Below are 14,228 nucleotides of genomic sequence, written 5' to 3' on the forward strand. Positions count from 1 at the left end.
CCTTGCGAGCGTCCGGCCCGGCTGCCCGGCCCGGGTCTCCGCGGAGGCGGCGGGGCCCTGACCCAGCGGGAGCGATCGGTTCCCGGGTCTGTCGTTAAAGCCAGTGGTTCTCCACCCGTGCTGGGGGGAGGGCCATGAGAAGCTAAATACCAGATCCCTACACAAAGGACGTAAGAAAATCCAGGCTGTTGCCAGGAAGCTTCAATCCCTGCTGAGGGGTTTTGCGTTTCCAACTTGTCGGATGGTAGATGAACCTGTATGGGTAGAACCTGTGCTCTGTGCATGCGTACTAGGAAGCTGTCTGGCCTGTTCCCCTCCTGGAGGAGTGCAACCAGGTCACATATCCACCCCTGAACCACCACAGTTTCCAGTTTGGCATAAAATGAAATTAGAGAGGATTTATGTTTATTCATCAGGCGGTAAACCACTTCAATTGCCCTGGCTTATTTATCACAGCATGAGACTCAACACTCTTATTAATTAAACAGGCAAGAATAGAAGGGAAATTGAAGCTCAGGGAAATTAACTTGCCCGAGGTTATGCAGTAAATTAGTGGCAGAGCTGGGAATCAACTCTGCCTATAGCAAATTGCATGCCAGTATCATATCCAGCTAAACACAGCACATCTTGCCGATGGATTGGTGCCTCGTTAGCAAGCCCATCCTGCTGCTTTTTACTCTCTTTGCGGTTTCACGAGCGAAATTAAGCATGCAATCGATGAAATAGCCCGTGTTTTCACAATTCTTCCAGCTCCGAGGCCATTCGGGGGAACGCAAATCCTGGCTATGGTTTTTAGGCGTGAACTCGTCCCGTTGGCATCCCAGGGCCTTTCGGTAGGGGGAAAAAAAAAAAACAAAGAACAAAAAAGCCCCTCTCCCCCTTCCCCCCCGCCCCAGCACGCCGCGCTGACAGCGCTGCCGGTGACGTCACGCGGCGGCGGGCGCGCGCGCGACGTCGGCGCGTGCGGGGCGGACCCGGGGGCACGCGCCCTGCGCGGGGAGGGGGGGGAAGGAGGAGGGTTACGGGGCGGGGAGGGGGGGATGTAAGAGCGGAGCGAGCGGGGCGCGGTTGCGCATGCGCGGGCGCCTGGGCGGCTGTTGGTGTGGGGAGGCCGGGGCTTAGGGTGAGTCGGTGGGGCGGGCCGGGCCGTTGGGGCCGTTGGGCCGCGCCGGGCTGCTCCGCTCCCTCCCTTCTGAGGGGGGAAGGGTGGGCTCCCCCTCCCTCTGCTGCCTGCCTCCGCCGGCCTCTCTTCGCCCTGGCAGCGCTCTGTGAGATCCTACGGGCCGGGCCTGGGGTGGGGGGTGTGCGTGGCGCTTGTGTGCGTATGTGGGGGGGAGGCGGAATCGGGGGCCGCTCCTGCGTGAGCCGCGGGGTAAGAAACGGGAAAGCGGGGGGCGAAGGAGACGGGACCGTGCGTGTTGGCAGGGAGGAAGGTTGCTGAGGAAGAGGCTGCCCGACGGGGAGTGCTGGGACTTTGCAGGAGCTTTGGCAAGCGGCTGTGTCTCGGGTTTGTTGTTGTTCTTGTGCAGGCGAGGGGTGGGGAGGACTGGGGTAGGAAGGTGTAAGGCGGGCCTTTGGGTTTATTTCATTGCTCTTTTGCCAGCCTCTTGCCCTCTCCTCACCCCGACGGGCTTTGTGCTGGTTCTTTTTATTGCTAATGGAGACTTCCCTTTGTCAGGAGTACAGGGTGACTTGCGAAGAATTGTCTTCCCTGGAGCCTGGACCTGTTTTTTTCTGTGGCCTAGCAAGAGGCAGTTTCCTTTCCCAAGCCGTTGGCATCTTGTCTGGATTCAATCACTCCCAAAGGAAGGGAGGAATGCAATTAATAAATCCTTAAGGTCCCTGTGCTCCTACAGGCAGCATCAGAAGCTGGCTTCACCTTCTCTGCTTTGGCACTGTGGGGGTGGGCCTCTTTTTGTTACCTGCTCTGGATACCCTTTCAGTGGCACTATAGACCAAAGGAGATGGAAGAAAAGGAACGATGTGACAAATTCCAGCTGGTACCTTGAGACTAAGGGGATTCATATCTTTTGATATATATATTTTTTTTTTCATTGGGGGGTGGGGTGGGAGGGAAATATTACATTTTATGGGGTATGGGAGGAGGGAGGGAAAATATGTTGCAGATCTTTATGTGATTTTTAAAACCAGCCATCAGAGACAATTACTGAATAAACTGAAGCACAAGAGGAGGGTTTCTGAGCTGGAAGCAGCACTAGCCTACAAAAGAAAGGGGCAGTGGGCTGCTTTTGTGACTGTGGAGGAAGAAACTTCAGACTCCTTCATTTCTCACCACCTTCTCTCCATCCACCCTATGAGAAAATGAGTTGCGTGCCATGGAAAGGTGACAAGACTAAATCAGAATCACCAGAACCACCCCAGCTACCACCACTATGTATTTACCATGAGAAACAACGTAGGGAGCTGTGTGCCCTCCATGCCCTCAACAATGTCTTCCAGGACAGCAACGCCTTCACTAGGGAAACCCTGCAGGAGATTTTTCAGAGGTAGGATACTCTCTGCGCTGACGATGTTAGCTTCCCCTTGTGCTCTATTGCTTGGAGGAGTATTCAGATCTTATTTTGGCAGAGGAGTAGAGCAAAGGAGGTGTTCAGAGTGTGTCATGGCTTTGAACTGAATGTAGCTCTTTCTTGTTCTGTCTTTAAAAAGTGTTGTGTGGTGGTTTTATTGTTTTGTTTCATTTTCCATGCAGAGATCCTTGCCCTCTCCCTCTTTCTTTTCAGTTGTTTCTCAAATTATTCAGGCTACCAGTTTTGGATAACAGAGCTTTTTGCATACACTCTCATGTGATAGCACTGTTGCTTTCTTGCCCACCCCCCCCAATGTGTCTTGCACCTGACTTCCATGTTTTTGCCCCTGCCTGATGTAGGTATGTTATTTTGATATTAATAATGTGTCTTGGTATTGGCTTGAGAGAGTTAAGGTGGCAGGAATGACAAATAGGTCATCATAAAACTTCTTGAGGTAGTACCACAACACCCTAAGTTGCTGGAAATTAGGAGCTCTGCCAAGTGAGTGACTCCTTATTCAAGTAATTAAGTGAAGTTCTTCTAGTATTATGTTTTTCATGTACTGAGATCATGTGTACTCTGGCAAACTGGATTTAATTTCAGTAGCTAGATCCCTGTTTTCTGTGGCATTGTTAGAAATTTCAAAAAACATTTTTTTAAGTTTTACTGAGTTAAATGTAAATGATCTAATGTAGTCAGTAGAATAGTTTGTTCTGCTAAGCTGTTTCTACACTTCTGTGGAAATTCTCCTGAACATGCCCTTGAAAATTCTCATGACCCTTCATTGGTGAAGCAAAGTAATCAAATAGGAAATGGAGTCTCCTCTGATCCTCAATGTGCAGATATTATAATTATCATCTAAGTTAGACTGAATACGCATTACTGGCATTACCAGCATTTGACAGCATATTGTGCTTGTGAYGTAGGAAATTGTGCTTCATGACAGCAGTTATGCTACAAGGTCTTTCTGCCATTGATCAAAGTTTGCAGTATTCACAGATACTGTTGGACAATGCATTCACACTGTTCTATATTGATAAGTTGGAAGCTGTTTGCCTCTAGTTGCTGTCCTGAAAATCAGTGGATTTATGGAATTGGTACTTGACTCATCAAGTACATGCTTTCCTTTCTTTGGCAAAAGAAATGTAGCGATGGACAACTTCAAATAATAAATTGAAATGCTGTTTACAATAGCATTGTAAATTAAATGTCTGTTTATGCTTTGAGCTGTGGCTAGTGTAAAGACTTTATGGTTTTGTTCCAGAGTAGCAATTGTCAGAAACTTAATCACAGATAGATTTCTATTGGCCTCAAGCAAAGTCAGTTCATGTGGTAGAAATAGTGTGATGGTCTAATTAGGTGGTTTTCATTCAGTTTGGTGAGACAGAATTAGTTTGCAGCTTTGAAGTGAAACTTCTCAGAAAGAGTCGGATGTTAACCTTGTGAGACCTCTTGCCTTAGAAGGAAAAACTTGTCTTTCATTCCAGACTGGTATTGTTCCACCTTATTATTCAGATCAAGATATATGGATTTATTCAACCTGCAGGAGTTGAAAGCAATAGTTGAAGCAACTGAAAGCAATATAGCAATTTCTCTCAGAAAAGGATGAACTATAAACTATGGATAAAAACTTCCATTATCTTTGCATCTATTGCGTCTATCTTAGATTGTCTTGTATTTAGTTCTTTGACTTGCCTTTGATTAGGGTGGACTTAGCTACCCTTTATATGTCAATTTCCATATGTCTCTCCTGTCTTTTATCTTGGTCTCTGTGTTAATGAATTTGATAAAGGATTGATGAATACTTTTTTAGTAAGCTACAAAATTGTTGGGAAGTGGGATTGTAAACCTGGTGTTGAGAAGGTAATGGAATCACAAATAAGTTTAAGCTTTCTGTAACTTTGACCATGTCCCTTGAATAATTGAACTACATTGCTTAATCATTAATTTCCCCCTTCGCTGCATCCTGCTGCATAATGCCAGTGTAGTCTGATCATCATCATGATGTGCGCCAAAACTTTGTCCAAACTCTCCTCTGACTTTATAGCTCTCCCTTTCTTCTTTCCTCTGTCTAATACAAGAAATATCTTTTTGAAGTTCCTTTGGCTTTTTTTTCCAGGAAGCAAAATTGTTTGTTTGCAACTCTATGTAACGTTGGGAACATGCAAACAAAATCTCTTCACTTTATTTGAGTCTGTGTGTTGAGACCTGATTGGGCAAGACAACTGTATATTGGAATGTCAGAGCTCATTCCACTAAGGCAATATGCTGACAAAAGTTTCTGACTTAGCGCAGTAGGATTACTGCCTGGGATTTTATCTAACTTGTCAATCTTACTTTCTCAGTTTAGTCTCTAGATATGAAATTAATTTTGGGAAGGCAACTTAGTTCCTTGTGTGATCAGAATCCCTCCAATTGTTCTTGGTGATTGTGCATTTTATTTAGGTGTCTGCAAGTATAAATGTGCAGGCAATTCTTGATGAAAGTTTGCTCACAAGTAACAGCTCTTTGAGTTTATTGCCTCTGCTCACTTCTTTGCTGCATTTCTATGGCTCTGGAGCTCTAAAAGCTATGGGAAAGAACAAAGATAAATGCATTCTTTCAGCTCTCAGATAAGCTTTTCTCTGGAAAACTGTGCCACAAGAGGGTGCTTGTGCAACCCAAAGGGCTCTGTCAATTAGAAAACTTGTTGTAGCTCACTAGCACTCATGAGAGTTAATAGTTTGAGGCAGTGTTCTTGAGGAACTAGTTGGAGTTGAGTGATCTTGCTTTATGGAGATACTGGAAGCACTGTGACAAGGTACAGTAGCATCTCTGATTAGTAAAATAAAGCAGAGATTTGGAGATGGGAATCCCTGGTTCTCTGCCTCACTCAGAAGTGCGCAGTGGTGGATATTAATAGCCTTTTATGTTACCCCATTGTTTCAGACTCCTCTCCCTTCTGCAGTTAAGTCACCTCTCAAACTGGTTTGCTGCAGTCTACTCAACTGCCAGAAAACTCTTGGCTAATGCAACAAGTTACCGTTTTTTAGCCCTTGTTGATCTGAAACCCCCTACTCAAAAATTTGCTTCTTTCTTCTTTTTGTCAAATGCCTTATGCTATCAGGAGGGGAATGCAGAAGGGCTGAGGTATTTTCACTGAACAAAACTTGCCTGCAGAATGTGCAATTTGCTAAAGGCAGCTAAAGGCCGAGCAAATAGCATGCAGGAATATCAGGAGTTTTGAGGGACAGAGCTAATGTGAGGGAGAGGCAGATGAAACATGGATGTCTGAGTGACATGAAACATTTTAACTTTGTGTTAGCAGAGCTAATGGAACCCTTGCCAATCGAAAGAGCAGTGCATCTCAACAGAAGTGATCTTAGGATTGACTTTCTTCAGTTTGGCATTGTATGACATTGCTGTTTTGCCCTCCCAGTTTCCCTCTATGCTTGTTCTTCTAGCTGTTGAAGCCTATTTGTCTTTTTTTTTTCTTTTTCTCCATAATAACTCACCCCTTCATTTCCTCCCCTTAAAAAATTTCTTGGGAAAAACATAAAACAATACAAATGACTAAGTTTTTGCTGTATGTCTGTATTATGTCTTGCATCCATTATCCACATTTATGCAACAACTGCATCCTATATTTTTGAATGTAACTGGATGGATTGTGATTCTGGATTTTTAGATGCTACAGTAATGCAAGTGATGTCTAGGCAAGCTTCTGAATAAAAACTTAGAAGATTTGTTTGCAATAAGGTTAGCTGTTAAGTTACCTATACCAATGGGTTTTATTATTTTATAGCAATGGCAATGCTTTACAAAGCTGTGTCTAATACTTGTACTTAATACTTTGGGTGGGGACACCCAATTTTTTCTGCAGCCAGGCTACACTGGCTTTTATGATCTCATCCAGTCTTAAAGACCGATACTGACTATTAAACTCTTCAAATTGTAATATCTGTTATTCTGAATGGCAAACTGGCATTTACTACAACCATGAATTGAGGAAAAAATAATTGAAGCATCAATTCAGAAGCACCAGTTCCAGAGGAAAAAAGCTTTCTGTTTTGCAGTCTCTTTCACATCAAAGCTAGGATCTTTAGAGGTTTCATACATCAAAGTTGTTCTTAATGCATTATTTAGCCCTTTCAGCCTCTTTGCCTTGGGGATAAGGGAGAAATGGAATAGTTCATGTTTTTTAAAACAAACAAACGAAAAACCTGAAAACAGGCTCTGAGTTATTGATACAGCAAATAGCCCCTTCTAACTTTGGAACTGACAGGGAGGTGAAATTGGAGTATAGGTTCCATAAGCACCTGCTGTAGCAGTCTCTCTTGTTCTGTTCGCAGGCTGTCTCCCAACACCATGGTGACACCACACAAGAAGAGCATGCTGGGAAATGGCAACTATGACGTGAACGTAATCATGGCAGCGCTTCAGACCAAAGGCTATGAAGCAGTTTGGTGGGACAAGCGCAGGTATTGAGAAATGGTGCATCTGGGTAGTTCCAGAGACGCTGTTCATAAAATGAGTAAGCGATGCTGTTAAAGTACCAAAATATAATCTTACCATTGTCTGTTTTCTCTGCTCTTTCAGAGATGTTAATGTCATTGCCCTGTCTAATGTGATGGGCTTCATCATGAATCTGCCCTCCAGCCTTTGCTGGGGTCCCTTGAAGCTCCCCCTCAAGCGACAGCACTGGATCTGTGTCCGGGAGGTGGGAGGCACCTACTACAACCTCGACTCCAAACTCAAGGTGCCCGAGTGGATTGGAGGCGAAAGTGAGCTCAGGTAGATTTTCTTTTTCTTTTCTTCTTTTTCTTTTCTTTTTATCCTAGCCTTCCTCAAATCCTTCTCTGTTAGAGGTGGAGAATCTGTCCTTAAACAGCTAGCGCTTGAAACTTCTATGGTTGAACTCTGATAGCAAAGGTTAATGAGAGTAGTAAGATTCCTGTGCCCCCACTTAGGCTTACACCCCTTTTGTGTGAAGGTAGAGAAATGCTTCAGCCAGTACACTCTGAGAGCTCAGCAGAGCCTGACTTCATCTTTACATGGCTGGCTCTGTCACTAGCAATGGATGTAGAGGCTGAGTCTGATATTAGTGAGTGACAGCTGCAACTAGATGAGCTGCCTCTCACTGTCAAATGTGATATTACCAGCAAGCCTTTGCCTCTTTGGTAGTGATGTGTGTGTGTTCCCAATAAAAATCCTTCCACATTAAAAGTGTAGCCTTATTCTTGACAGCAGTAAAAGCTGCTTGCTAGGAATTGTTTGCCTATATAAGTGTACGTTGCACTTCTTGCTTGACTCCACTTTCTCCTTCAATCTTAACACAGGATTGCTGATATAACTTGCTTTGATTGTAAAAGCTAACCTACTCCTAGTTGTTGTTTAACTTCATCCCATCTCCTTCTAAAGTACACTAGCAGCTTTGCTGTCTCGAACAGGCTTGTTCTAACATAGGGGTTGCACATGAGCAATATTTGCAGAGCCTATCGTGCCATTAAAGTCATGGCAAAGTGAATGCAACCCTGTTGTGAACTTCTGGGATAAAGTAATATGATTCTTTAATCTGCATAGCTGTTGATGGATTTTTTCCTGGGTGCTCTGCTTTTCAGCAATAAATAAAGACTTTCTTTATAGAAAATTTTAGAAATCTGGGCTGAAAGATACTGGAAAAATTTTAGATTTGACTTTCATAATTATTGAAGATAATCCAAGTTTGCTATTGGAAAAAGCTTACAGGCAAAGAGGCACTGCAGAACCAATTCAAATCCCAGGTCATGTGCTGCTGCTGCTGCTATCTGTGATAAGAACATCTAAATGATGATGTTTTTCTCACAAGTGTTCCAGACTGGTTGGAATTATTTTGAAATGCAGTGGGGTTCTTTAACTTGGAGACCTGAAGAAATTGAGCTTCTAAATTCCGTTCTATTTTTGTCACCTCAAAGGAAAAAAATGTCCTTGAAAAATTGGAAAGTGACAACTATATAATTTTCTCTCAGTTAAGGAGGTTAAGATCATGTCCATCTCATTCTGCAATAACTTGCTGAGTGGAAGTGTTTTGGATCCACCGGAGAGAGTTTAATGTGTTTGTTGTCCAAAAATAACTAAAAGACTGTGTGTGTGGGGGGGGGGGGGTTCTCTCCCATTTCTTGTCATGTTTGCATAGTTAGCAAACATGAGCCTTGAAAAGTTGTTGTTGTTGTTGACGACAAAGCTCTACATTCAATAGTGCTTATTTCTGTTTCTCATTCCCATAGGAAATTTTTGAAACACCAGCTGAGAGGAAAGAACTGTGAACTTCTGCTGGTGGTGCCAGAGGAGGTGGAAGCACATCAGAGCTGGAGAGCTGACGTGTGACCTGGACCACCTCTGTCCTCTCACTACAGCTCTTCCCCCTTACCAAACTCCTGACATCCTGTAACCTGGATAATGGGTGCCCCCAGTCTTCTCTTCTGGAACTTGCTTTTGTTGGGCTCTCTTCTTTCTTCTTGGTGCAATAGGGCAGTGACATAGGATACTGGGGGAGGTGGGGGGGAAGGGAAGAATTAAAGGCAGAGTGGAGGAAACTGGAAGCCAATCACTTTAATTGCAAAGGCAAATGAGCTGCATGCTCTTAAGCTAACTAGAATGCGGTGTGCTCTTCCAAACTGGGCTTTGAGGCAAAGAAAGATGTCTGGAACTTGCTGGTTCCCCCCCCCCCCAATGCCTTTCAAGGTTGTGTGTGGTCAGACACTGCTCCCTCCGGAGCTCTCACAAGCTGCTCTGGCTGGAATGTGTCTAGGGGAGAAGCAGGGCCAAGCACCCTATCTCGTCTTCACAAGTCTCTCCCTCCAAAACAGTAGTTGTGAAGACATTTGCAATTTGTAAGGGTCTCTCAGGACACTCTCAAACACTAGGAATAGTACGGTGCTCAGCACAACCCTCTGCTTCGTTGGGATGGTTTGTGCCAAGAATTAGAAGACAATAACAAAAACAGTGTCATCTTTCAAGAAATTCTTTGGGTAGCTGGAGGATTCTTCCACAGTGTCTCCAGGGATTTAGGTATGTAGCTGAGTGGTTGTTTGGCAATACGTGGCTGGCGAAAGCAATGTGGAAACAGTAAGCACAGGCTAATTGAGGAATATCAGGTTTCTAAACTGAGAGGCTGTAGCCTGCTTGGGTTTCTTTGTGCAGTGTTGGGAGTTTTCTTTCCTTTTAACATCTGATGCTATTTTGGTTTTCTGCATGGTCACCCAGTAGTTTAGGGGTTGCTTGGAGAGAGGAATAAAACTGAGGGGGATTTAAGAGRAAGTCATTCCCTTTTATTTCCCTCTTTCCAGAAGTCTAGCCCACAGTTGCTAATGTCACACAAAATGGCTCAAAAGGAGGCTCTTCTGCTAATGAGCTAAAGTTCTGAAGAAAAATTGGCTGAGGATGGAAGCCTTTATAATGGGCACTTTCTCCCTTTTTATAGTTACTAGCAGCTAATGTGGGAGATGCACAGGGTCCAACCTGAATCTTCAGGCATTAGAGACGCTCTGGCATGGTAGCTGAACCAAGTTCTTAATGTTGACTGACAAACATTCCATTAATGGCTGAATCACTTTTTCCTCCTCTCCTTCCTGCAGGGAAAAGTGACTAGACAGGGAGACTGTAACAGGAAACTCTATCAGGTGTTTCCCTGTAACCTGGGTGATCTCTAGTTCAGTTATTCCTTCCACAGCAGAATGAGGAAATGCTGAAGTTAGAATGGAATTCACGTGTTTAGCACTTCCTGGCTGTTTGTTCCCTCCCTTAGACATCTGATGTCCTCTCTTTTAAATGGTAATATCTGAAAAGTGATGGAGCTGAGGGATCCTGCTCCACTGTGTGCGAAACTGCCCTTACTGGTGTTTGAGCCTTTGAAAGGAGGGTGGTGGGCTTTAACTACTTTTTCTCAGTTATTTTGAAAGCTCAGCAAAGCGTGAACAGGTGTTTGAAGCTGAATGAGAGACCACCAAAATCGGACCTTAACAGAAAACAGGCCATATGACAACAGGACAATGATGGTGTATGCTGACTCCTGGACATCCTGCAAGCACCATTTTGCAGTCTTTTGAGCACAGCCTCCTGAAGACAAGGGCAAATGGCTCTTACATTTTAAAAACCTAACATTTCTATAAGAAGTCCTATTTCTTAACACATTCCAATGACCAATACCAGCTGGCAAAATTTTTAAACACTCTACAAGCAGAATGCAAAGTCTGTAGGCATTCTGCTCATGACTTGGAGCCATTTCTTCAAGAGGGGAAGGARAAAAATGAATCTCAACAGCAACATTTTCTATGTTGATTAAAGCGCACTTTGGAGAAACCCTGTTTGCATGAAAACTGCAAGCCAATGGATCAGTGCACAATATGCAAATGTTTTAAAATATTCTGGGGCTACTTTCCTCTCCTTGTATGTCAGCACCTTTCCTGTGGGGGAAAATACTGTGATCCAGCTGCTCAGGTAAAGGGAAACTGTATGATCACATCCCACTGGGAAGCAAGGCTGCAGTGACAGAGAGGGTGGGCAAAACAGTCCAGTCCCACTGCTTGGGAGTGGGAAAGCCCATGTTTGTTTTCTTGCTTATTTGGTTTTGTTAGAGCCTTATCTGGGTTTGTTTACAGAGATGTATTTTGTTTAACCAAATATTAAAAATGGAAAAAAGTTTCCATATAAATGTCCTATCACTTCTGTATGTTCAACTGAATTGTTCTGTAACAAAGTATGTAAAGGAAAAATAAATTTTTTTTCTTTGGTTATAAAACTGAAACCTTTCTGAACCCTGAAACTTGGTCACTGATACTGAGGCAGAATCATTAAAGAGGTGCCAGACCATATTCTCTGTCACTACCCTGAACTCCCTTAAGTCATCCTGTTTTTTTCAGCCATCTGTAAGTGATAAAGTAGTGTTAGGTCCTCCTTCTACACCTACCCCCCTAGCCAAGATACGTGCAAGACTGAAGGGCATCTACCAGCAAAGCTTTAGCAGCTCTTTCTCAGCCTCTCTAAGGGACATCTATTAAAACCACACACTCTTTGGGTTGAATTTATTTAATATTCAATACAAAAAAAAACAACGCATAGGATCAGCATAGATGTGATCTTCTTTAAGCCAGTGTGCTGCTCCTTTGGTACTCACACACACAACAAATTGCAGTGAAAGTATTTGCACACAAGTCTTCCCAGAGAATTTTCTCCACAGGCACAGATACCTGCAATCCCTCCTCCTTTGCTTCCTCTGTGGGGAAACTCACTCCTTGTTCGATCACTGATGTCCTTAGGCTTTGTGCTACCCAGAAAGGATTTTCTTTTGATTGATGACTTTTGAAGCCTGACTTGTGCCCCAGGATGGTTTTTTTGGGTGGACAGGAGTCCAGAAGAGGAACTCCCTGATTTCAAGTCTTTGTAACTGGTTATGGCATACTGATCAAATAAAAGAAAAGACTCATGACTTCTACAGGGGAAGAACGCAGATGGGAGCCATCAACAGGTCCAGAGAGGGGACTTCCCTCTACATTATGAATAGGTCAATGTCCCAAAGTACAGCCAAAAATAAAAACAAACAAAAATGCCCTGGCCCAACAAATCAACAGTTCAATATATCATAATCTCAAGGTCTTCCCACATGATACAAATCCAGTGCAGTTTCTGCAAATTAGATTTTTCCAGGAAATGGAGGCAAGGCCCCTGGCATTCCCCCAGACAGCCCTGTGTTGGGCCCTAATAGAATCTGTAAGAAAAATAGTCAAGTCAGTTAAGGAGCTACAAAGATAAACAATGACTGCACTTGCTGCCCTCCCACTCCCAAAGTTAGTCAGAGAGCTGCAAATATGAAGCACGCTGCTACAGGGATTAAATAAATGACAAATATAACAGTTACAAATAGTATTTAGCAATATCGCTTCTCTCTCTGCAATGACAACTAACAGCTTAAGGCTTAAACATACCAAATGCAAAACAGGTATATTTGGGCATTGCCTATAGGCTTTATCAGGCCAGTATGCAGTCTCTACCATCTACTTACACCAAGTAAAAGCAATTTGTGTTTGACGGAGCCTGCAGATAGTCTGTCACAGTGAATCAGCAAGATGGTCTCTCCCACTCCAGCCCCTTTTGCCTCTACCTCATTTTTTTTTTAATTTATTTTTCAGGTAAGTCCAGCACCAGTGTTAACTGATCAACTGATCAAAGAAAAAAAGGCATAGGCAGCACACTAGGGCTTTATTTCCATTTTTTCTGGATGAACCTCTTTCTGAGAACAGCAGGAACTTTCCTTCCTTTGACCATCTGAATGTATGCTTTCATTTGTGGACTATTATTAGCTGTAAAAACAGACTTTCATTTTCTCTAGTATAGTGAAGGATCCAATCAGAACATYTAATGGGATGAATGCAATTGCAACACATGACAAGTTACACTCTTTTTGGTTTTCTGTTTAGAAAGTTCCATGAACACTGGATAAGTACAAGGACATATAGATAACCAGAATATTAGCTTGAACTGCAATTAAAGAGGGCTCTGGTGTTTTAGCCTCACCTGTCGTTGCTGCAGCTGCTGCTGTTGCTCCATCTGCAGCTTTTCAGTTTCAAATACGACAGGAAGAACCAGAATCATGAAGGAGGTGGTCCCAATCCACAGAGCTGCCCTAGAGAATCTAGGGAGGAAAAACCACACTAGAAATAAGCTTCGGTTTCTCTGCTGCCCCTTTTGCGGGCTAGACTTCTTCCTTTTCTTCTTTCTGCACTTTAGACAGGAGCCTTCCCCTAAGTGCATTCCCAAATCCCGGTTTGGACCGCCCACGACAACTCCACCCTCGATGCCCCAACCAGTTTTGCCCGTGCTGCTACAGCACGAGCACCGCGGCCCCTGCCCTTCCTGCTCGCCCCGCACTGCGCTACCGAGGGGCAAAGCGGCAGGAGGCGGCGGTCAAGCCGCCCCGCTCCGCTCCCCCCGACCGCCTCCGGGACCCTCTGCCCGCGGAGTCCCGCCCGCAGCCGCCCCCCTCACCTGTACATCTTCTGCGCTACCGACACCGAGAGGTCGAAGGTGGCTCCGGCCGCCGAGCGGACGCTCTCCGGGAACATCTCCGTGAGCCCCCACAGCCGCTCCGCCAGCGTCTCGTCCAGCTGCGGGGCAACGCGGCACCGCGTCAGGCCCGGCCCGGCCCGCCGCGCCCGCCAGGGTCACCCCGCCCGCCCGCCCCGCTACCTCCTCGTCGTCATCCTCCTCCTCCAGCTCGTCCTCCAGCTCCTCGGCCTTGCCCGAGCCGCCCTTGGGCAGCAGCTCCTCGGGGGACAGGGAGGCAGCGGCAGCCATGACCACCAGCACGGGGGGGCGGGGGCGCGCAGGCGGCCACACCGGAAGTGCAGCCGCGCGGCACCGGAAGGGGGCGGTGCTCCCGCCCGGGGAGGGGAGAGGCAGCGCCCCCTGGCGGCCGGGAGGGCGCGGGGCGGCTCGGCCCCGGCAACCCGGCCGCCCGGTGCCCCGGCCCTCACCTCCACCGCTCCGCCGCGCCAGTGCCCACAGGAAACTCTTCGGGGCGGGCGGAGATGGTTCCCCTGTACAGGCCGAGGCGGTGTCGAGCCCGGCGGCACCCTAAGCTCAGCCGGAGCCTCAGGGCGCCGCCCCGGCAGGGTAACCAGGCGCCCTGCATGGTCCTTCATAGAAAATATAATGAACACCCGTGGCAACGTAGCAAAACAC

General features: G+C 45.6%; 2 protein-coding genes across 6 annotated transcripts; one reads left to right on the forward strand and one right to left on the reverse strand.

Moving 5' to 3' along the window:
• Positions 1-1,053: 1,053 nt before the first annotated feature.
• Positions 1,054-10,792, forward strand: JOSD1 (Josephin domain containing 1). Of its 5 annotated transcripts, none has more exons than XM_026072538.1 (6): positions 1,054-1,123; positions 1,679-2,000; positions 2,320-2,507; positions 6,863-6,991; positions 7,110-7,304; positions 8,777-10,792. In XM_026072538.1, exons 2-6 carry the CDS (start codon positions 1,965-1,967, stop codon positions 8,874-8,876), a joined length of 648 nt encoding a protein of 215 aa, XP_025928323.1. In that variant the 5' UTR covers positions 1,054-1,123; positions 1,679-1,964; the 3' UTR covers positions 8,877-10,792. The 5 variants fall into 5 exon arrangements, with proteins under 5 accessions (XP_025928323.1, XP_025928324.1, XP_025928325.1 ...); XM_026072539.1 differs by lacking the exon at positions 1,054-1,123 and adding an exon at positions 1,130-1,268; XM_026072540.1 differs by lacking the exon at positions 1,054-1,123 and adding an exon at positions 1,354-1,507.
• Positions 10,793-11,555: 763 nt separating this feature from the next.
• On the reverse strand, positions 11,556-13,901 carry TOMM22 (translocase of outer mitochondrial membrane 22). The gene is made up of 4 exons (XM_026072542.1): positions 13,734-13,901; positions 13,533-13,651; positions 13,062-13,179; positions 11,556-12,255 (listed from the first exon to the last, which is right to left on the reverse strand). The coding sequence occupies exons 1-4, from the start codon at positions 13,839-13,841 to the stop codon at positions 12,181-12,183; spliced, it is 420 nt and encodes a 139-aa protein (XP_025928327.1). The 5' UTR covers positions 13,842-13,901; the 3' UTR covers positions 11,556-12,180.
• Positions 13,902-14,228: the final 327 nt, after the last annotated feature.

This window comes from Apteryx rowi, unplaced genomic scaffold, assembly GCF_003343035.1.
Source record: "Apteryx rowi isolate R43461 unplaced genomic scaffold, aptRow1 scaffold_343, whole genome shotgun sequence".
Lineage (NCBI taxonomy): Eukaryota > Metazoa > Chordata > Aves > Apterygiformes > Apterygidae > Apteryx > Apteryx rowi.